At 44.3% G+C, this 22,583-nt stretch overlaps 1 protein-coding gene across 2 annotated transcripts in view; it reads right to left on the bottom strand.

The window, feature by feature from the left end:
• Positions 1 to 15,583, bottom strand: part of XPNPEP2 (X-prolyl aminopeptidase 2) — a 42,967-nt gene extending 27,384 nt beyond the window's left edge. Inside the window, exons 1-9 of one of the 2 annotated variants that reach the window (XM_070759837.1) lie at positions 15,272 to 15,583; positions 12,309 to 12,382; positions 11,030 to 11,140; positions 10,294 to 10,357; positions 8,314 to 8,418; positions 6,997 to 7,083; positions 6,498 to 6,644; positions 6,063 to 6,164; positions 4,241 to 4,322 (exon numbers count right to left, since the gene is read on the bottom strand). In XM_070759837.1, coding sequence (XP_070615938.1) covers positions 4,241 to 4,322; positions 6,063 to 6,164; positions 6,498 to 6,644; positions 6,997 to 7,083; positions 8,314 to 8,418; positions 10,294 to 10,357; positions 11,030 to 11,140; positions 12,309 to 12,382; positions 15,272 to 15,323 — 824 coding nt within the window. In that variant the 5' untranslated portion in view covers positions 15,324 to 15,583. The remainder of the gene's footprint in view (positions 1 to 4,240; positions 4,323 to 6,062; positions 6,165 to 6,497; positions 6,645 to 6,996; positions 7,084 to 8,313; positions 8,419 to 10,293; positions 10,358 to 11,029; positions 11,141 to 12,308; positions 12,383 to 15,271) is intronic. The other variant, XM_070759835.1, reaches the window with a different exon arrangement.
• Positions 15,584 to 22,583: the final 7,000 nt, after the last annotated feature.

Here is a 22,583-nt window from a genome sequence, read left to right as displayed (position 1 = left end):
GAGTGTATTCAGGAAATTGTGGCTTTCGAAATGTTGGGCAGCTACATCTCCCAGCTTCATTCCCTCCTGGCCATGCTGGCTAGGCTGCTTGGAGTTATGGTTCAGCATTCATAGGAGAGCTCCAATCACACCAGTCTTCAATTTATCCCACTATTGTTTCATGGGCTGGAGAGTAGCATTTCCTGGCCTCCTTTTAGCCCCATAACCCCTTTGCTAATTAGGTGTGGTTAAAAGTTGATGATCGATATAACATTGGCCCACTGAATTTTGGCATTGCCAAGATTTCAGCCCACTTCTTGCAGCTTTTAACCTACTGATCATCGACTAAGAAGAAGACAAATGGCCATGCCAAGATTTCAGCCCACTTCTTGCAGCTTTCAATCCAGAAGACAAATGGGTTCAAAGGCATTTCCACAACTTTTCTCCATGCGATGAAAAAAAAAGGCTTACCGTATTTTTTGGAGTATAAGACACACCAGAGTATAAGTATTTTGGGGGAGGAAAATAGGGAAAAGAATCTGCTTACCAGTATTCATCTGGCTAGCATCCTTAGTCTGGTTAGCTTCAGCACATTATTTTATCCCCTGCTTAGGGCTTTAAAAAAACATTCGTTGCAGAGAGTAATAATGAAAGAGCTTGCAAGCTGGGAAGAGCTGGGAACATTGCTAGCAATGGTTAGAGCTGCGAAGAAACTTATTCAGAGCAAGTTAGAGCAATGAAAAAAAAACCTGGAAAGACTTAGGGGCTTGGAAAACATTATTTGCAGAGAGTAATAATGAAAGAGCTTGCAAGCTGGTAAGAGCTGGGAATATTGTTAGCACCTGGGTAGGGCTGGAAAGAAACATTCGCAGCAAGTAGAGTATAACCCCCCCCCCCCTACAAAGACAGGGTTTGGAAAACATTCTTTGCAGAGAGTAACAGTGCAAGCCGGTAAGAGCTGGGAACATTGTTAGCACCTGGTTATAACTGGAAAGAAACTTATTCGGAGCAAGTTATAGCAATGAAAAACCCCTGCAAAGACTTGGGCTTGGAAAACGTTATTCGCAGAGAGAAACAATGGAAGAGCCTGCAAGTTAAGAGCTAGAAAGATCGTTAGCAGCTACTTAGGGCGGGTGGGGGGAAAAACAAGCTATACCCAGAGTATAAGATGTACCCAAATTATCAGCCTCTTTTAGGGCTGCTTCTTCTTCTCCTTCTTCTCCTTCTCCTCCTCCTCCTTCTCCTCCTCCTTCTCCTCTTCCTTCTTCTCCTCCTCCTCCTCCTCCTCCTTCTCCTCCTCCTCCTCCTCTTCCTTCTTCTTCTTCTTCTTCTTCTTCTTCTTCTTCTTCTTCTTCTCCTTCTTCTCCTTCCTCTCCTTCTCCTCCTCCTCCTTCTCCTCCTCCTTCTCCTCTTCCTTCTTCTTCTCCTCCTCCTCCTCCTCTTCCTTCTTCTTCTTCTTCTTCTTCTTCTTCTCCTCCTCCTCCTCCTCCTCCTCCTCCTCCTCTTTCTTCTTCTTCTTCTTCTTCTTCTCCTCCTCCTCCTCCTCCTCCTCCTCCTCCTTCTCCTCCTCTTCCTCCTCCTCCTTCTTCTCCTCCTCCTCCTCCTCCTCATTATTATTATTATTTATTAGATTTGTATGCCGCCCCTCTCCGAAGACTCGGAGCGGCTCACAAGAAAACAGTACAAACCCAATAGTTAAAAACAATTTAAATACTCCCAAAAATACGGTAAGTCAGCTTTCTTCCACTCGCCCTCTTCCAGATAGGCTGAACTACAATTCCCATACCGACAAAGGCTCTTGGAACCTGTAGTGCAAGACATCTGGAGGACATCAGCTTGACACAGGCATCTCTTCCCCCACATTTGTTTTGCTGTTCATTGAAAATATATACAAATATAACACTAACGATGGCGGATCGTTCATTTATTTTAAAACCTCCGCATCTGCGCTATCCTAAACAAGTGAAGTTATTTTAACACAACGCCTTATTAGGCAGACCCACTGCGGGCTTTTCACAACTCAAAGCCTCCCTTCTTCCTTCTCGTGCCTGTGAATTCAAATGTGCTTGCTTTCAACTACACATGGCTCTTTTCCCATTCCCACCGTGATTTCGCACACCCTGTAAATTCATTTCCTTCTTGAAAATATAAGCCTTATCATGCCAGATCAGTTCAAAGTTCTAGGCTGGTTCAAAGTATACCAGCTGTTGTGGTTAGCTCTGGCCCAGCTCCTGCCCCAAGGACTGTGGATGTGGGGGAAACATCCACATGCTGCAGGCCTGTTTTGCCCCCCCCCGGTGGAATCTGCTAATGAAGGCTCCTCTGACCAAGAAGACATGAGTGACAGGGAGGAGGAGAGTGTGGCAGACAGCTCAGAAGGAGATCAATTATCTAGCTCCTCCTTGGATTCAGAACAAGAGTTAATGATACAGCCACGCATGCGGAGAGCGATGCATAGGCAGCAACAACTGAGAGATTATTATCAAAGAAAATGAGGCCACCTGTGGTTGGGTGGGGCTGTGGGAATTAGTGAGGCTGCTATAAATAGCAGCCTGTGGGTTTGGCCATTGAGGAGGATTATCTGATCCTTGTGTTTCGTGACTGCTTTGTTGACTTTGACCTTTTGTGTGCTGATTTTTCCCCACTTTGAAACTAAACCAGAGCAAAGTGTGTTTCACTTTGTGAAAGAAGAAGGACTGTGAATTGCCTCACAGCTGCAAGCTAAGTATCTCAGAACTGATAAGGGACTTGTACCAATTACCAGTTTGTTTGGAGACCAGTGCTCTTTGCTATACCAAAAGAGGGCTTATTTTAAGTGAATTTTCATTATAAAGAACAGTGTTTTGAATTTTCAAACGTGTGTGTGTGTCTGAAATTTGTACCTGGGAATTTTCAGGAGGAGTCTACCAAAGAGCCCGACAGAACACCAGCTGGTTCCAAAGATCCAGCTGGCTATTAGATTCCTTTGTGGAACCCAGCCAACAGGCACTGGAAGCACATGGACCAACCCTTTTGCTGTCTCTAAATGTGGGACAGGCCACATTGCTGCCATGGACAGGAGTCTCTTCATTATGACATTATGCAGTTAGGTCCCACCAGAGATGGGCTCCTACGGGTACGGTCAGATACGCAGTACCAATAGCAAAATTTGGAGCTCCACCCCAAAGCACCCAATTTGCACTGAAAGATGTTGAAAGAAAATGCATAAGCCACAGTGTGGTAGTAAACATTTTGACAGCCTTTACTGGGTCCCACAGAGTTGGCCTGCACCATGTCCTGTCAATTAGACAATGTCACTTGGCGGGACCTAGGGGAAGGGCCTTCTCTGTGGCGGCCCCGGCCCTCTGGAATCAGCTCCCCCTGGATATTTGTATTACCCCCACTCTCCTCGCTGGGGCTAATAGATTGTGCCCCCTGGTCAATGAACGTATAATGAATTTGTTTGGACTGTATGACTGTAACTTGTTGCTTAGATTTTTATTAAAAAGATTGTTTCTTCATTGCTTATTTGACCCCTGTGACAAACATTTAGTGTTTTAACTCATGATTCTTGACAAATCTATATTTTCTTTTATGTACACTGAGAGCATATGCACCAAAGACAAATTCCTTGTATGTCCAATCACCCTTGGCAAATATTCTATTCTATTCTATTCTATTCTATTCTATTCTATTCTTTTCTATTCTATTCCATTCCATTCCATTCCATTCCATTCTAAAACTAGATAACAGCCCCACGAGGTTTTCCTGGATCTTACAAGGCTTTCAGACTTGCACCAAGGGCTTTATTATTTCTTCTATTTTTCTGAAGAACTTCAGAGGTGGTTATCGAGAGACCTCAGCAAACTCCAACATACGCCACCCATAGGACTCTCCGCCAAAGAGGGATCTTGGGAAGACTTAAGTGGACCCACGGGACCAACCCCCCACCCCCAAACTCTTTAGCAAATAAAGAGACGATGAAGAAGGCAACTCCTAAAAACAGCCCAATGCTGTTTGAGCACACTGATCTATGGGGGCGGAGATGGAAAAACAAAGGAAAAACAGAATGGGAGGGGAAAGGAAAGGAAAGTGGGGTGGGGCCTGACTGCTTGGTTGGACCCTGGCCACCGTTTTGGGAGAAGCTCCCACTTATGATGGGACTGTGGTCTGAATTGTTGCTGGGGAAGATGAAGTACCTGGCAGGTCGAAACCATCATTGCGGGCCAAGGAGAGGTGGAGAAGCAGATTTATTGGATGTTTATTGGGACAATGACAGTACCTGATATCTGTCTTGGTGAGAAGAGTGTAAGCGTAGAAGACGGGGGTGTAAGGAAAGTCGTGTCCTCGAAGATTGAAGAGCCCTATGGAGGGAACAAAAGGACGTTTATAATACAGTAGTATCCCTACTTACGAACGCCTCTACTTACACACTTTTCTAGATAAGAACCGGGTGTTCAATATTTTTTTTGCCTCTTCTCAAGAATAATTTTCCACTTACAAACCCGAGCCTCCGAAACTGTAACTGGAAAAGGCAGAGAGAAACATAGAAACATTGAAGATTGACGGCAGAAAAAGACCTCATGGTCCATCTAGTCTGCCCTTATACTATTTCCTGTGTTTTATCTTAGGATGGATCTATGTTTATCCCAGGCATGTTTAAATTCAGTTTCTGTAGATTTACCAACCACGTCTGCTGGAAGTTTGTTCCAGGGATCTACTACTCTTCTTGGATAGACAGATAGGGATGGATGGATGGATGGTGTTGTGGTTGGCTCTGGCCCAGCTCCTGCCCCAGGGAATGGGGAGGTGGATGCAGGGGAAAATTCAACATGTCACAGGCCTGTGTTATTGCCGACAGAATCAGTTCAGAGTTTAGTTTCCTCGGACGAAGAAGAAGGTGGGAGTGACTCGGCAGAGGAGGGCTTGGCACACAGCCCAGGCAGTCAATCTCCCTTATCTTCCTTTGATTCAGATAATGATGTTTTGGACCCACGCAAGGGCAGAATTATGCATAGAAGAGACCAAGTAAGAATATATTACAGGAAATAAGGGAGGCCACCTGTGTTTGGGTGGGGCTCCAGTAATTAGGGCTGCTGCTATAAATAGCAGCATGTGGGTTTGGCCGTTGTGGAAGATTATCTAATTGGAGTTCGTCAGGAATCTTGTGTGCTGGACTTCGTTGCTTTTTCATGCCTTTGAAACCAAAGCAGAGCAACGTGTGTGTGTGTCTCATTTCATTGGAAGAAGAAGGGGTGTGACGTTTCTTCACAGCTGCTGGCTAAGTACTTAATGACTGCTTAAGGGAAATTGTACAGACTACCTGGCTGTTTTGGGATGAGTGCTCTTTGCAATACAAAAAGAGTGCTTAGTTTATTTTGAATTCTGTGATAAAGAACATTGTTTTGAATTTTCAAACATGTGTGTGTGTCTGAAATTTATACCCTTGAATTTTTGGGAGGCTCCTAGCAGAGAGCCCGGCAGAACAGATAGATAGATAGATAGATAGATAGATAGATAGATAGATAGATAGATAGATAGATAGAAATTCAGTCAGACAGACACATACATATTATTATTATTACTATTACTATTACTATTACTATTACTATTACTATTATTATTATTGTTTATTGGATTTGTATGCCGCCCCTCTCCACAGACTCGGGGCGGCTAACAACAGTAACAAAACAGTATAATCCAATACTAAAAACAGTTAAAAACTATTATATAAAAACCAATCATACATACAGACATACCATGCATAAAATTGTAAAGGCCTAGGGGGAAAGAGTATCTCAGTTCTCCCATGCCTGGCGGCAGAGGTGGGTTTTAAACAGCTTACGAAAGGCAAGGAGGGTGGGGGAAATTCTAATCTCTGGGGGGAGTTGGTTCCAGAGGGTCGGGGCCGCCACAGAGAAGGCTTTTCCTCTGGGTCCCGCCAAGCGACATTGTTTGGTTGACGGGACCCGGAGAAGGCCCACTCTGTGGGACCTAACTGGTCGCTGGGATTCGTGCAGCAGAGACAGATATACATACAGACAGATAGATAGATAGGGAGGGAAGGAGAGAGAGAGATGCCTGTTAAATATTAACCGACGTACATGCCGTCTCCTCGAGGCCAGAGAGCAAGATTGCTGTGGGCTTCTTGCTGTGTTGTTCCATTTGCGACCGAGCGTGGGCAACTTTATCTTGCCAGGTACTTCCTAAAGGAAGAAAATAAAATAAGAATGGGAGAGATGAGTGGTTAAATATAAAAGTGATAGTTTATTTAGAGAAGCCTTTTGATAAAGAGAAAAGTAAAATATATTTTTACAAGAAAGCGTTTTTCGTTGAAGACTTCAATTAGGTATAGTGGTTAGCTGTGGTTACTTGGTGGGTTACCTTCCGCGTGTGCAAAACTCTCCCAACAATTTTGCTGTATCCTTCCCTTGCCATGCCCCTCAAGCCACACCCACCAAGCCATGCCACGCCCACCATGCCACGCCCACAGAACCCGTAGTAGAAAAAAATGGATTTCACTACTGCTCCAAACCTACCAATGAAGTCATCTGTGAGTCGATAGATTGTGCTGGTAGGCGGAGGAAGCCGCTCGCTGCCCCACACCAGGTCCACCAGGTTAACTTTTGGGAAATCTATGGTCCTATTTTCACCTTCTAGGATCTGCTGATAGCTGTACCAAGCATCTAGGGAAAGAGAGATCTTCAAACCTTAAGAGCAGAGCGGCTGTCATCCTCCAAGAGGCTATAATGGGGGAAATCACTGACATTTCAGATCAGTTTAACAGAATTGGAAGGGGGATCTTGCAGGTCAACTAGTCCAGCCCCCTTCCCAATCAGGAGACCCTACGTCTGCCTCTACCTAGGGTCGAACTCACAACCTCCTGATTATGAGGCAAGAGCTCCACCCCTAGGCCACACGGCAGCTGTTTCATCGAAAGCTGCTAATGCAGGGCATTTGAGGTAGCCTCATCTTCCCTTGAGGGACCAGCCCTCTCCTTCTTGAGCCTGCCCAAGAAACTCCAAAGATGCTTCCTACCGATAGAAAAGAGGAAGGGATCCAATCCAACCGTTTCCCCAGGAGGAACTTCGTTCAGTATCCATTGTCCAATAGAGGGGATCGACACTGAAAAAGATAAGACATCGGTGAACCATGTCTCTTTCCCTGGATTAGCAGAAGGACTAGATCAGTGATGGCAAACCTATGGCATGGGTGACGCAGGTGGCACGCGGAGCCATATCTGCTGTCACCTGAGCCATTGCCCTAGCTCAGCTCCATTGTTCTTCTGTGTGCCGGCCAGCTGATTTTTGGCTTGCACAGAGGCTCGGGGAGGGCGTTTTTGGCTTCCAGAGAGCCTCTGGGTGGGGTGGGGTTGGTTGTTTTTACCCTCCACTGGCTCCAGGGAATCCTAATCAATTTTTTTGCAGCCCTTCACTGGAGTGAAGTGATTTAGGGCAGTGTTTCCCAACCTTGGCAACTTGAAGATATTTGGACTTCAACTCCCAGAATTCCCCAGCCGGGCATTCTCAAAGCGCTCAGAGCGGCGAGAGGCCGAATGAGGAGGATGAGAAGCCGTAGCCGCCAGCGCTGCTGCAGGAGGACCCGTGTCCCAAGAAAGCCGGTGAGAGGGGTGGATCGGGCGGGTGGGGGGTAGCGGCGAGGGGGCCGGAGGCGCTGGGGGGGGCAGCCGACATTCAAAACAATCTTTGCCGGCCTCCGCACTTTCGTCGCTCCCCGCCCCCAACTTCAAGCCCGGCTCCTTGCGCTGCCTTGAAAAAGGGTGTGTGGGGGTAGTTTTTGGCTGTCCATAGCCAAAAATGGTGTTTTTACTTCCGCACTGCTACTTTGTGGAAATTCGACTTTCGCGGGCGGTCTTGAAACGCAACACTGTACAGTGTTCCCTCGCTTTTCGTGGGGGATGCATTCCGAGACTGCCCGCGAAAGTTGAATTTCTGCGAAGTAGAGATGCGGAACTAAATACACTATTTTTGGTTATGAACAGTATCACAAGCCTTCTTTTAACACTTTAAACCCCTAAATTGCAATTTCCCATTCCCTTAGCAACCATTCAGATTATTACTCACCATGTTTATTTATTAAAGTTTATTAAAAAAATATTTATTAAAGGCAGACGAAAGTTTGGTGATGACATATGACGTCATCGGGTGGGAAAAACCGTAGTATAGGGAAAAAACCCACAAAGTATTTTTTAATTAATATTTTTGAAAAACCGTGGTATAGACTTTCCGCAAAGTTCGAACCCGCGAAAATCGAGGGAACACTGTATTCCTATTCTAACATGCAAGCTACACTGCAACACCATCGTGATAAAGTAAAACTGAGACAAGCACAAACCTTTTTTCTGCAACTCCCAATTGCAGTCCATCTGACGTTCAGCCTGGATCCAGTAACGGCTGTCGGTGAAGAGAGCAGCTTTCTGTAGGGTGATCACACCCGTCCCTAAGGATGAAATTCTGAAAATCAGAGGCACCGAAGACCGAATCTATTTGCAAAACAACATCTTTCTTAAGTTTGGTCCTCGCTGCTGTATGCCCAGATGTCATTTTCGGGTTGGGACACGCTGCATGAGCTTCATAGCAATGTGAATCTTGATTAGAAATTAAGATTTTTAGGCCTAAATCGAGAGTGGGTGCAAGTCTCCCCGAAATCCAGCTCCTAAGGAAGGCGAAAATATTTTGCCAATTAATGCTATGCGTGTGTCTTAAATCTCAAGGGTGCCTTTTCTGAAATCTGCTAATGTCAGACTCGACTCGGGGAAAGCTACAGAGACATTTTTAGTTTACATACACTCGTCGGTTTGGTGATTGGATGACAGACGTGGGAAATTACACGTGGGAGGTTTAACTCCCTTTTTGTTGATTTTTAGAAAGTGCACAGATGGGAATGCAGCTAAACACATCCCAGCATCTTGAATACATTAAATATAGCTGTTGCACTGCAGTTCTGCTGAGGCAAGAAGAACTTTCATTCAGTAAGAAAAAAGCCTTTCGTTTTTATTATTTGGCATAAATAATAATAATAATAATAATAATAATAATAATAATAATAATTTATTAGATTTGTATGCCGCCCCTCTCCGAACTTTCTTTCTTTCTTTCTTTCTTTCTTTCTTTCTTTCTTTCTTTCTTTCTTTCTTTCTTTCTTTCTCTCTGTCTTTCTCTCTTTTTTTCTCTCTCTTTCTTTCTCTGTCTCTTTGTCTCTGTCTCTGTCTCTCTGTCTCTGTCTCTCTCTCTCTCGCTCTTTCTTTCTTTTTTCTCTTTCTCTTTCTTTTCTCTCTCTTTCTTTCTCTGTCTCTTTGTCTCTCTCTCTTTCTTTCTCTGACTTTCTTTCTTTCTCTCTCTCCTTCCTCCCTCCCTCCCTTCCTCCCTCCCTTCTTTCTTTCTTCCTCCCGTCCTTCCTTCCTTCTTTTTTCTTTCTTTCTTTTTCTTTCTTTCTTTCTTTCTTCCTCCCGTTCTTCCTTCCTTCCTTCTTTTTTCTTCCTTCCTTCCTTCCTTCCTTCCTTTCTTTCTTTCTTTCTTCCTTTCTTCCTCCCATCCTTCCTTCCTTCCTTCCTTCCTTCCTTCCTTCCTTCTTTCTTTTTCTTAAAAACAATTGTAATTCATCCATGGGATGGAGCAATCTGACGTTGCATTTATCCTGGGACTGATGAATCATTATAAGGCCAGCAAACTGGCTTTTGTATATTCAATACAGCAAAAACACAAACACACAAAAATGAAATTGCTCAAAAATCTTGCTCAGCCTTGCCCTGAATTAGGGTGTAACAATACTATTTTCAAGGAAGTTACAATGGCAAGAATGTTTAGATGGGATATATAGATCATACTTCCTTTTTTGCTTAGTTCACAGTTCCTACAGGCAGTCCTCGAGTTACGACCACAATTGAGCCCAAAATTCTGTTCCTACATGAAGTCAGTTTCGCCTCATTTTACGACTTTTCTTGTCACGGTTGTTAAGTGAATCTGGCTTCCCCATTGACTTTGCTTGTCAGAAGGTCGCAAAAAGGGATCACATGACCATGGGACACTATAACCGTTATAACTATGAGTCAATAGCCTGAATTTTGGTCACATGACAGCTGTGAAGATGCCGCGACAGCCGTAAATGTGAAAAAACAGCCGTAATTCACTTTCCCCCCTGTGCCGTTGTACATTTTGAACGGGTCACTAAATGAAACTGTTGTAAGTTGGGGACTGCCTGTAATTGATCACCAAGGGGCATTCGGAACAGCTGCTAATTTCATTCCTGACCACCTGAGGTTCAACTAAGACATTTTGGGTTTTGAAGGTTGCCGCATTTCTGGAAGAGACTCACCCTCCGATCCTGAAAACCCCGACATCCAAGTCAGTCTCCTGTCCCGTTCTGCGACGTATTCACTCTGAAAGATGGGAAGGTGGTCAGAAACAAGAGGTGGACCCCCCTGCTGTCCCATGTGGACAGGATCCCAGGTCTCTCTAGCCCAGTGATGGCGATTTCCTCCGGTGCCGAAAGAGCAGGCGTGTGCACTATCCCGCATGCCTGAGTGCCCATAGCCATTATTCAATGCCTCGGGAGGGCAAAAACAGCTTCTCCCAACCACCGGAGGCCCTCTTGTAACCAGAAACAGCCTGTTTCCCAACTTCTGGTGGCCCCAGTGAGCTTGTGTTTCGCCCTCCCCAGGCTCCAAAGGCTTCCCTGGATCCGGGGGAGGGTAAAAACACCCTCTGCATCCCCCCTGGAGGCTTTCTGGAAGCCAAAAACGCCCTCCCAGAGCCTCTGTGCAAGCCAAAAATCAGCTGTTGGAGCTGAACTAAGGGCAACAGCACGTGTGTCAGCAGATATGGCTCCATGTGCCACCTGTGGCACCCATGCTATAGGTTCTGCATCATTGCCTAGTGCAATGATGGTCAGCCTTTTTTCCCTCGTGGCTATGGCCACCTCATATTGGTCAACTTGCCACAGCTGGCTCCAGTGACCAAGTTACTACCGGTTCCATAGAACCGGTCCGATCCAGGAGGAACCCACCTCTGCTGGAGGTCAGGTGGACCTGTTCCTGTCTCCTTTGACTTACCAGGTGAGCATCTGTGTTAGGCACAATATAGGCTGACAGGTTGTGGGTTTTCATGCGCTCGCGTAGGGCCTTCAGACGTTCGCTGGTCACAATCGCCGTGGGTGGCAAGTACTTCCAGCATCGCAAAACACGGCAGAGAGAAGAGAAGAAGAGAAGGATAGAGAGGTCAGCCTCTGTACATTTACCGTTGTGTCTATCACCAGCACCCAGGTGATTTTGGAAAGCTCATCCCTGGATTGTGATGATTTGCAGAAAGGAGGCATGTAAACTTTATTTTACCAGTTCAGCACATCTTTTTAATGACATAACCTGCAAACATAACCTGCATTAGGTCCCACAGAGTTGGCCTTTTCTTGGTCCCGTTGACGAAGCAATGTTGTCCGTCGGGGCCCAGGCGAAGAGCCTTCTCTGTGGCGGCCCCAGCCCTCTGAAATCAACTCCCCCCAGAGATCAGAACTGCCCCCACCCTACTCGCCTTTCGCAAATTGTTGAAAACTCACCATTGTCGCCAGGCATGGGGAAATTGACATATCCCCTAACTATCGTGGTTTATGTATGCTTTGATTGGGTTGTGTGATTATTTTATTATAAGGGTTTTAAAATTGTTTTACCTGACTCCATAGTGTGATCCCCAAACCCCCAACACTTTACCCTTAGATTATCCACAGTTGACCTATCCAGATTCCTAAGAGGTCAGTAAGGGGCGAGTACAAGTGCACTAGAGTGCCTTCCGTCCCCTGTCCTATTGCTCTCCTATATCTCCTATACCTTTCTTCTATTCCTATATCTCTTCTTCTATTCTTTCATTGATATGTTCTATTCCTATATCTTCTCTTCTATTCTTTCTTAAATATATTTTACTATGAGTATCTCCTCTATAACCTTCATCATGTATTTTACTATGTGTATACCCACTAAAACCCTCATTGTGTATTGGATAAAATCAATCAATCAATCAATCAATCAATAAATAAATATTGGATTTGTACATTGTTTGTGTGAGCCGCCTCGAGTCTTCGGAGAGGGGCGGCATACAAATCTAATAAATTATTATTATTAAATTATTATTAAACAGAGAGATGTGGCTTAAAACGGGGATTAGGCTCCCAATTTTCATTGGTGTGTTCCTGAATGACTAAAAAGTGCAGCTGGATTCTGACCAGGTAGGATGGGGCCTTGCTTGGGCCTCAGAAGTTGCCAAAACCTTACTTGTTTTGGAGAACCGTTCTAACTAACATATTAGCAGAACACACATTTTGGGCAAAGTTCAGAAACTCACCGGTGGGTTAGTCGTACAGTTTCTTGTGTCCTTTGACGTGGAGCGTGCTTCCTTAGGATAACCTGTGACGCAGCCTAGGATGAAAGGAAAGAATGTTCTCATTCAAGGAAGCCTCCTTTCAATGGACTGGGAAGTCAAACTGCCATCCACCCAAGTACAGTGGTACCTCTACTTAAGAACTTAATTCGTTCCGTGATTAGGTTCTTAAGTAGAAACGTTTGTAAGTAGAAGCGATTTTTCCCGTAGGAATCAATGTAAAAACAAATAATGCGTGAAAACCCATTAGGAAAGAAATAAAAGCTCGGAATCAAAAAAAAATCGTAAAATTTTAAGGCTTAAAAAAAAAAAGAGGGACTCTGAGGTGGCGAGGAGGAGCATGTGCCTCCCATACACTGCGCCAGAGAGAGAAACCCAGGGGGAATGGCAGGAAACTGGCCGGGCCTTTATGCTGCTCTCAAATTTCCTGGGAAATTTTTCCGGGCTTGGGTTCTTAAGTAGAAAATGGTTCTTAAGAAGAGGCAAAAAAATCTTGAACACCTGGTTGTTATCTAGAAAAGTTCTTAAGTAGAGGCCTCCAAACATCGCTACAGAGCATTGCACACCAAGACAACTAGACACAAGAACAGTTTTTTCCCGAACGCCATCACTCTACTAAACAAATAATTCCCTCAACACTGTCAGACTTTCTACTAAATCTGCACTTCTATTCTACTAGTTTTTCTCATCATTCCTTTCACCCATTTCCTCCCATGTTGACTGTATGACTGTAACTTGTTGCGTATATCCTAAGATTTTTATTAATATTGCTTCTTCATTGCTTATTTGACCCCTATGACAATCATTAAGTGTTGTACCACATGATTCTTGACAAATGTATATTTTTCTTTTATGCACACTGAGAGCATATGCACCAAGACAAATTCCTTGTGTGTCCAATCACACTTGGCCAATAAAAATTCTATTCTATTCTATTCTATTAAGTAGAGGTACCACTGTAATTCACAATCATGCCTTTTTCATTACAGTATTCCCTTTTGTCAAAACATGGGATGGGGAAACCACACATCCATTTCCTCCTCCTGCATTTCCTGTAAGGATCACAACTTTCAAATTTCGCTGGGGACAATAAGAGACATACACCTTCTGAGCCAACTCAATGTCATCAACGAAGTTTGAGAATGATGCATCCATTGAGATGACGGTGTATACTAACCAGAGCGTACAAAACATTCGCCAGACCAATCCTCGAATACAGCTCATCTGTCTGGAACTCACACCGCATTTTGGACAAAAACACTTTCGAAAATGTCCAGAGATACTTTACTAGAAGAGCCCTCCACCCCTCCACTCGCAACGGAATATCCTACGCAACTAGACTTACACAATCCTAGGTTTAGAAAGCTTAGAACTACCCCGCCTTAAACATGACCTAAGCATAGCCCATAAAATCATCTGCTACCACATCCTTCCTGTCAATGACTACTTCAGCTTCAACCACAACAATACACGAGTACTCAACAGATGCAAACTTAACGGAAACCGCTCCAAACTTGAAATACAACTTTAGTAAAGTAGTTGAGGCATGGAACTCACGACTCGACTCTGTAGTATCATCACCTAACCCCCAAAACCTTCCCCTTAGAGTATCCACTGTTGACCTCTCCCGATTCCAAAGAGGTCAGTAAGGGGCGTGCATAAGTGCACCAGTGTGCCTTCCATCCCCTGTCCTAATGTTTCTCTCTTACTAGTATCATGTATATGAATATTATTATATCTTTGTACACCACCAATTCATATTTGACAAAACAAACAAACAAACAAACAAACAAACAAAATTCCATTCCATTCTCTATTCTATTTTGCATACCTGATCAAAGTTTTTCTACCAGTTCTGCGTACCTGACCGTACCCGTAGGAGTCCATCACTGGTTGCATTACTATTACTATTAATCCTTACGATTTATATTAAGGTTGATTATTTCCTGATTGCTAATTTGCACCCTATGACAATCATTAAGTGTTGTACCACATGATTCCTGACAAATGTATCTTTCATTTTATGTGCACCGAGAGCATATGCACCAAAGACAAATCCCTTGTGTGTCCAATCACAGTTGGCCAATAAAGAATTCCATTCTATTCTATTCATAATAACAATAAATGAATATCGCAGAGGAAGGGACTACGTTTTCCATAACCCAGGGGTGGGCTGCTCCCCGGATGGGGAGGAACGCAGTGGGGCAGCGAAAATGGAGCTCCACCCCAGAGCACCCAATTTGCACTGAAAGATGTTGAAATAAGAACAAGGGGACACAATCTGAAGTTAGTTGGGGGAAAGATCAAAAGCAACGTGAGAAAATATTATTTCACTGAAAGAGTAGTAGATCCTTGGAACAAACTTCCAGCAGATGTGGTTGGTAAATCCACAGTAACTGAATTTAAACATGCCTGGGATAAACATATATCCATCGTAAGATAAAATACAGGAAATAGTATAAGGGCAGACTAGATGGACCATGAGGTCTTTTTCTGCCGTCAGTCTTCTATGTTTCTATGTTTCTAAATAAAATGCAGGGCGTCCTGCATAGGCCACGCCCACAGTGGGGTAGGAAAAATTTTGGTAGCCCTTCCCTGGCCACGCCTCACTGCTTTGTCCTTTGGAGGACACCTAAACTTTTCCCATGGTCCCCAAACCAGGAGGTCCTCCAGAACGAAGCAAAGGGAGTGAAAGCGATGGAAAAGAATCCCATGCAATGTTTTAGCAGGTGTCCAGGAAACAAAACCTCGCCGTTAGTTGAGGACCTACTTTGTGGGTCAAACCAACCCAGTTGAGTCCTTTCAGTTTTGCTGTACTCACCATACCGCTGAGAACTAATCTCGAGAGTAACAGAAATGAGAACATCTTTTCTCCTGGTTTCTCAATTCCAGGAAAGACCGTCCAGTTCTCGGACCACCATACGTACCATGAAGGAAGAACAAAACGCAGGCTCGTAGGACGTAAGAAACGGAGGCCATGTCCTTCCCGAGACTGGCAACGTTGCCAATAGAATGATCTCAGGAACAGATGAATCCACCAGCCAGGTGAGAGCCCAACCTTGCCAAGTCAACGTGGCAAAGGTAGAAGAGCAGTCGGGGACAGTCCAAACAACATTCCGGATTATCCAGCAACGCAATGCCTCTCCAATCAAGCAAATAGCGTGTGATGAAAGAGATGCAAAGTCCAGATTTCAGACTTTTTCCCTCTTCCTTTCTTCCTGGAACATCTGTGCGTCTATGCTGCTTTTTCAAAACAAAACAGAAAAAGACAACAAACTAGTTCTTCACACTCCAATTGTTTTTGGGTGGAGCCCGATCTGCTTGTCAATCTGGGATGGGAAGCCACCAAATCTATAACAGTGCAGCAAGGAAATACCAAACCACGTTTTGCAGGGCTGTTCTGGGTGTGCTAGGAGGGACTACACAAAGTTCAGCTTTTTCTTGGCCCCGTGGTGTTTTTAGACCATGCAAGTCTCATCTTTAGAGTCTGACGTGGGTGGTGGTAACCTCAACAGTGTCTAAATTGAGAAGAAAACGCAACTGACAAGTACAGCAAGAATCAAGTCGAAGGAAGTCCATCATTGTTTCAGTCCCATGAGAGACGTCTTGCTCTGAGTAATATACTCCAATTAAACTGGGTTTCGGGTTTTTTATTAGAATTGGGTTGAAAAACTTGGAAGTTTTCACTGGGAGGCGCTAACTTCAAATGGAACGAAGCCGTAAACAAAGGAATTTCAGCTCCGATGCAGCTGAAGGTTACACAAAGGAAGTTTGTGGCAGTCAGAAACATGGCAGGTTTCCTAAAAACAGCCAGCCCGAAAAGGTTAAAATAATAATAATAATAAACGAAACAAACGATGTTTTTTTAAAAGACAAACAAACTGTGAAATGTAAATAATAGTTCAGTTAGAAAAGTAAACAGAGATGGATTCAGTGTTTTAGGCAAAAGAGAGAGAGGGAGGGAGAGAGAGAGAGAGAGAGAGAAAGAGAGAGGGAGGGAGTTGTGGGAGAGAGAGAGTGAAAGAGAGAGAGAGAGAGAAAGAGAGAGAGAGAGGGAGGGAGTTGTGGGAGAGAGAGAGTGAAAGAGAGAGAGAGAGAGAGAAAGAGAGAGAGAGTAGTGGGAGAGAGGGAGAGAGAGAGAGAGAAAGAGAGAGTGAGAGAGAGAAAAAGAGAGAGAAAGAGGGAGAAAGAGAGAGAGAAAGAGAAAGAGAGAGTGAAAGAGAGAGAGAGAAAGAAAGAGAGAGACAGAAACAGAGAAAGAGAGGGAGGGAGGGAGTTGTGGGAGAGAGATAGTGAGAGAGAGAGAAAGAAAGAAAGAGAAAGAGAGAGAGAAAGAGAGAGAGAGAGAGGGAGAGAGAGAGATGGAGGGAGGGAGTCATGGGAGAGAGAGAGAAAAAAAGAGAGAGAAAGTGAGAGAAAGAGAGAGAGATGTGATCAAAATGTAAGCTCTGATAGTTAAAAAGCAACATCTGATGTGTCAGGCCGCTAACTTTGGTCTCTGTTCTGCTCAAAGGAAAAACGTGGTGTAGATGATTGGAAGGCGAAAAGCCTAGCCAATGCAGAAAAATATCCTACAATTCGCAATTGGCAAATCGGTGTGAATGTTCTCAAGGAGCTTTGAACTTATACATGCTTTGGAGGGCTCTTCCAGATTTCGCTACGCTGGGGAGAACATTTCCTCCAGTAGGAGGAGAACATTTGTAGCTCAGGGTTGAAATGGTGCTTTCTGAGCTTAGATGTTTTCTTAAAAGACGTTTCATGACCAAACTAGGTAATATCATCAGTGCTCTGATCAGCGCTGTTGATGTTATCTATTTTGGGTAAGAGGTCCCCTTGAAACGTTGTTATGTCTGGCAAGGTCATTGTCCAGGAAAGCTGCTCAATTCAACCAAGAACTTTCAACTCCAAACCCACAAGATCTTTGTAGCCAAGGTCGCTTCACCGCTCCTCTAGTCCTGTTAAAAGACCTTGGAATTCTTCCAAGCATCACTCTCAATTTATTACAGCTGCCTTTGCAGTCCCAAGATGTACCCTATATAAACTACACTGATAAATAAAATTATAGGAGGCATTTCAGAAGAAACTGGAATAATATTGGGTCTCCTGCTGGAGAGTAGACTAGAAGACCTCCAAAGTCCCTTCCAGCTCTATCCCATTCTGATTCTGTGCTTCATCATCTAGAGCAGTGTTTCCCAACCTTGGTAACTTGAAGATATCTGGACTTCAACTCCCAGAATTCCCCAGCCAGCATCTGCTGGCTGGGGAATTCTGGGAGTTGAAGTCCAAATATCTTCAAGTTGCCAAGGTTGCGAAACACTGATCTAGAGCAGTGATGGCGAAACTTTTTTGGTTCACATGCCAAAATGGGTGTGTGTGGGTGTGCTAGCAGGCATGTAGGTGCCCACCCCTTTTCCCTCCTCCCCAGTAATGGGCAGCCAAAATTTTTACTGCCACACTGTGGGTATGGCTTATTTTGGGGGTGTGGCTTAATGGTCATGTGACTGGGTGGGAGTGGCTTGAACGATCATCGTTCAAGTGAACTGTTAAGTCCTCGACTTACAACCTTACCAGTGTCGCTCGCTGGGGTGACAATTTGCTTCGCGTTCCCTGCGTGTTTCCTAGGTCGCCCCTCCACCACAGGCTGGGTTGCTAGGCGAACGGGTGATACCAGAAGCATAAATTCTGCCAGCACCGCTTCCACCCACGCCTTCTGCTTGCACCTCAGTTGGAAGGTGGCTGCATGAGGCTGGAGGGGAGCCGGGCAGGAGAGAGGGAAGCTCGTCCGAGGCCAGGAAGGAGGAAAGAGGAAAAAAGCAAGGAGCACAGATGCAGCAGCAGCAGTACGGAAAAAAAGGAGAGCCAAGCCGAGACCGGTAATCCAGGAAGTGACAGCTGCCGATCAGCTGTAGCTGCACATGCATCTTCATTTCCGCCGGTGGAACTGCGTTCCACCCTGTTCTGCCTGCTGCCAACCCCTGAGCACAGGTCTTTTTTGAAGCCTGATAGGTGAAAAAAAAAAGCCCAAATGGGCAAAACGGAAGTTTGGGAAAACACACTTCCAGTTTGCCTGTTGTGATGTTTTTTGCACTCTGGAGAGTTCAGGGAAGCTTCCTGAAGCTCCAGAGTGCAAAAAAAACAGCACAATGGGCAAACCGGAAGTTCAGAAAAATGCACTTCCTGTTTGCCTATTGTGCTATTTTTTGCACTCCGGGGCTTCAGGAAGCTTTCCTGAACCCTCTGGAGTGCAAAAAACAGCACATGGCAAATTGGAAGTACATTTTTCTGAACTTCCGGTTTGTCCATCAGGGGATTTTTTATGCCTCCGGGGCTTCAGGGAAGGTTCCCTGAAGCATCTGGAGGATGAAATGGCCTTTTATATTGCTACATATAGGGTGGCTTAGAAGGATATAAAAGAAATAAAAAACGTAAAAAGAAAAATAATAAAATAATATTTGTAAACACCCCCCCCCCACACACACACCTGTAGATGCGCTACCTGGCTAGCGTCAGCAAATCTGAGCATATATACTGACTAATAGCTGGATACACGTGCTTCTCTACAAAACTATGTGATCGGCCTTGATAAATTAACAGATGAAGCTTGAAAATTAATGAATAGTTACAATCAGGCCTGATACATTGACACTTAAAGCTTGAAAATATATGTAGAATGTGTAACTTCCTAGCATAAGAGCAGTTAATATAAGGCAACTGGCATTTGGTACAGAGTTCTTTTCAGGTGGGGAGGGGGAGTAGAATATCTAAACTCCCAGCATGCAGGTCAGATGGGTCACGTGCTGGCCATGCTCCAGTTTAGCAAAGGGGTAGCATCTGAGCGTGTTAATATAAGGCAACTGGCAGTTGGAACAGAATTCTTTTCAGGTGGGGAGGGGGAGTAGAATGTCTAACTCCTTAGCATCAGAGTGTGCTATAATACTGTATAAAAATATGAATGATCTGATGGTCATTTTGAAAAATCCTTTCTTAGCAAGCACCTAGAAGCCAAGAGGTGCATACATTCCAAGTTTCAAATTTGTCGGCTTTACAGTTCTGGAGATTTTGTGATGATGCCTAAGTGGTATTTGGCGCATCTCTTTCTCTGTCTCTCTCTCCAGCTCTCTCTCTCTCTCGGTGGAGATAGAGATAGAGAGATAGATTTCTTATCTTTATAACTTCATATATATTCCTCTTTTTCATATGTTCCTCTTCCTCATTTCCCCATTAGGAGAATAGCACTTCGATAGCCTTTCCCAATGTGAAAAACGAAACGATTCTTTTACTGATATTATTAGGAGAAATAGAAAGACACACTTACTGCCTGCTGCATGATAAAAAGTGCAGTTAATTAAAATCACATGTAAAAGAAACAAGATTAAGCAATGTATTTATTTATACAAATTAGAGGCCCTCCACATAAAATTTCTGTGCGGCTAAGAGAAACAGAGGAGAGCCAGTATAACACCCCCCTTTTCTTTTCTATATATATACAGTATATATATATTTGGAGTGAGTGCGTGTTTTTCTTTTTAAATTTGTTTTTAATAGTTGCCATATTTGTCCTTCCACCTTTGCTCTGGCCTAACTGTATTTCATTTACAATAATGTATTTCTTTTCCTTTTTGGTGTTTTCCATTTTTTTTGGTTCTTGTTTTACCTAATTAAAACAATAAAATCAGAGAGGGGGGAAAAACTCAGGCCAGCTTGCAACTTTAAAAGCCAAGAAGCAAGAGTAGTTAAGAACACGGATCATATAAATGTTGGGAGAAAACAGAGCATCAGAGAGTTTTTTTAAAAAATATACAGTGATCCCCCGAGTTTCGCGATCTCAATCTTTGCGAAACGCTATATCGCGATTTTTCCACCCGATGACGTCACTCCCTTCCTTTCTCATCTTTCTTTCTCTCTCTCTTTCTCTATCTTGCTTCTTCCTCTCTCACACTCTCTTCCTCCCTCTCTCATCTCTTTCTTTCCTTCTCTCTCTTTCTCTATCTCTCCCCCTCTTGCTCTCGAGCGGCGGGTGGCACCCAGGGAAGGTTCCTTCGGCTGGCCACCAGCTGATCTGCTCGGCAGCGCAGTAGCAGCGAGGAGCCGAAGATGGGGTTTCCCCTTTGCGTGGGCAACGGGGAAACCCCATCTTCGGCTCCTCGCTGCTACTGCGCTGCCGAGCAGATCAGCTGGTGGGCGGCCGAAGGAACCTTCCCTGGGTCTTCAACTCCCAGAGCGGCGGACAAGCGGAAAAGCGGCGGACAAGCGGGCAGGCAGGCGGCTCCTCAGCTGCTGGGTCTTCCCAGGTGCGGAAGTAAAAACACCATCTGCGCATGCGCGGCCATGGAAAAAGGGGCGCGCATGCGCAGATGGTGTTTTTACTTTCGCACCGCTACATCGCGAGAAATCGATTATCGCGAGGGGTCTTGGAACGGAACCCTCGCGATAATCGGGGGATCACTGTATATGCAGAAGCGCAACCACCATCCTAACCAAAATCTCAGAAGACAGTCAGCATTTTAGCAAATTTCTAAACTTAATGCAGGGAGAGCGATGGGGATATTTGGGAAGACGCCATTCCAGAGGGCAGAGAAGCCTAGCATCCTACATCCCAATAGAGTAGATTACAGGTAGTAGTCCTCGATTTACAACCAAAACCAACAAGATAAGCACACAGTATTCAGAGGATAATCAGAACTGCAGAAAGAAACAATTTCTGCCAACCTGCCTTCCATTGAGGACTTGTATAATGCACCCGTCAAAAAGAGAGCTGTGAAAATATTTACTGACCCCTCCCATCCTGGACATAAACTGTTTCAACTCCTACTGTCAAATGCCATCACTCTGCTAAACAAATAATTCCTTCAGCACTGTCAAACTATTCACTAAGGCTGCATTACTATTGCTATTAGTCTTCTCATTGTTCCTATCACCCATCCCCTTCCAGTTACAGGAATGTAACTTGATGCTTGTATTCTTACGATTTATAATAATATTGATTGTTTCCTGATTGCTCATTTGCATCCTATGACAGTCATTAAGTGTTGCAACCAGTGAAGGCTACCAAAATTTTTACTATCACACTGTGGGCGTGTTCAATCACACTTGGCCAATAAAGACTTCTATTCTATTCTAACTGAGCCAATATTTCTAAGTGAAATATTTCTTAAGCGAACCTTGCCCCGTTTCCCAATCTTTCTTGCCCCAGCTGTTAAGTGAATCACTGTAATTGTTAAGTTAGTAACCTGGTTGTTATGTGAATCTGGCTTCCCCAGTGACTTTGCTGGTGAGAAGGTCGCCAAGGGGGAATCACCTGACCTTGGGACACAGCAACCGTCATGAGTACGAGTCAGTTTCCAACTGCCTGAATTTTGATCATGTGACCAGCTAGTTTCCTGCCATTCCCCCTTTAATCCCAGCCATCTCGGGCTTTTCTGGGCTGCCAGAGGAGCCTTTCAGTGGCGCTTAAGGAGGCTTTGGCAGTCCAGAGTGAACGAAGCATTTTCCTTTCTCTGGGTGCTTGGAGAGGGAATAAAACTCTGCCAGCGCCCAGAGAAAAGAAACACTCCCTTCGCTCTGGGCAGCGACTGTCCTCCTCCTCTTCCTCCTCCTCCTCCTCCCACCCAAATTTCGAGCTTTTATTTCTTTCCTAATGGGTTTGCACGCATTATTTGCTTTTACATTGATTCCTATGGGAAAAATTGCTTCTACTTATTTACTTTTCTACTTAAGAACCTGGTCACAGAACGAATTAATTTCTTAAGTAGAGGTACCACTATACTGGTACAAATGTGGGTATCTTTTTCAAGCAGCAGCAGAGGAAAAACACTTCCCAACAGTAAAAGTTTCAGAAAAAAATCCCCCCCCCCCCAAAGATGGTGGCACCTACAGTCCAGCACCAACTGAACTGGATCCGTGATGCCATTGTGACATTACTAGCCGATCGCTACAATTTTCAGGCGATCCAGCCTGAACTGGGAGGAACTGCTTAAACACAGTTTTATATTTATCTATCTATCTATCTATCTATCTATCTATCTATCTATCTATCTATCTATCTATCTATTATTTATTTATTGCATTTGTGTGCCGCCCCTGTCCGGAGACTCGGGGCGGCTAACAGCAACAATAAAGCAGTGTACAATAGTAGTCTGATGTTAAAAACAATTAAAAACCCATTAATATAAAAACCAAACATACATACATACATACCATGCATAGAATTGTAAAGGCCTAGGGGGAAGAAGGTCTCAA

Source organism: Erythrolamprus reginae, chromosome 8 (assembly GCF_031021105.1).
Source record: "Erythrolamprus reginae isolate rEryReg1 chromosome 8, rEryReg1.hap1, whole genome shotgun sequence".
Taxonomy (NCBI): Eukaryota; Metazoa; Chordata; class Lepidosauria; order Squamata; family Dipsadidae; genus Erythrolamprus; species Erythrolamprus reginae.
Note: the sequence above shows the minus strand (reverse complement) of the source record. Positions and strands in the feature narration are given on the sequence as shown.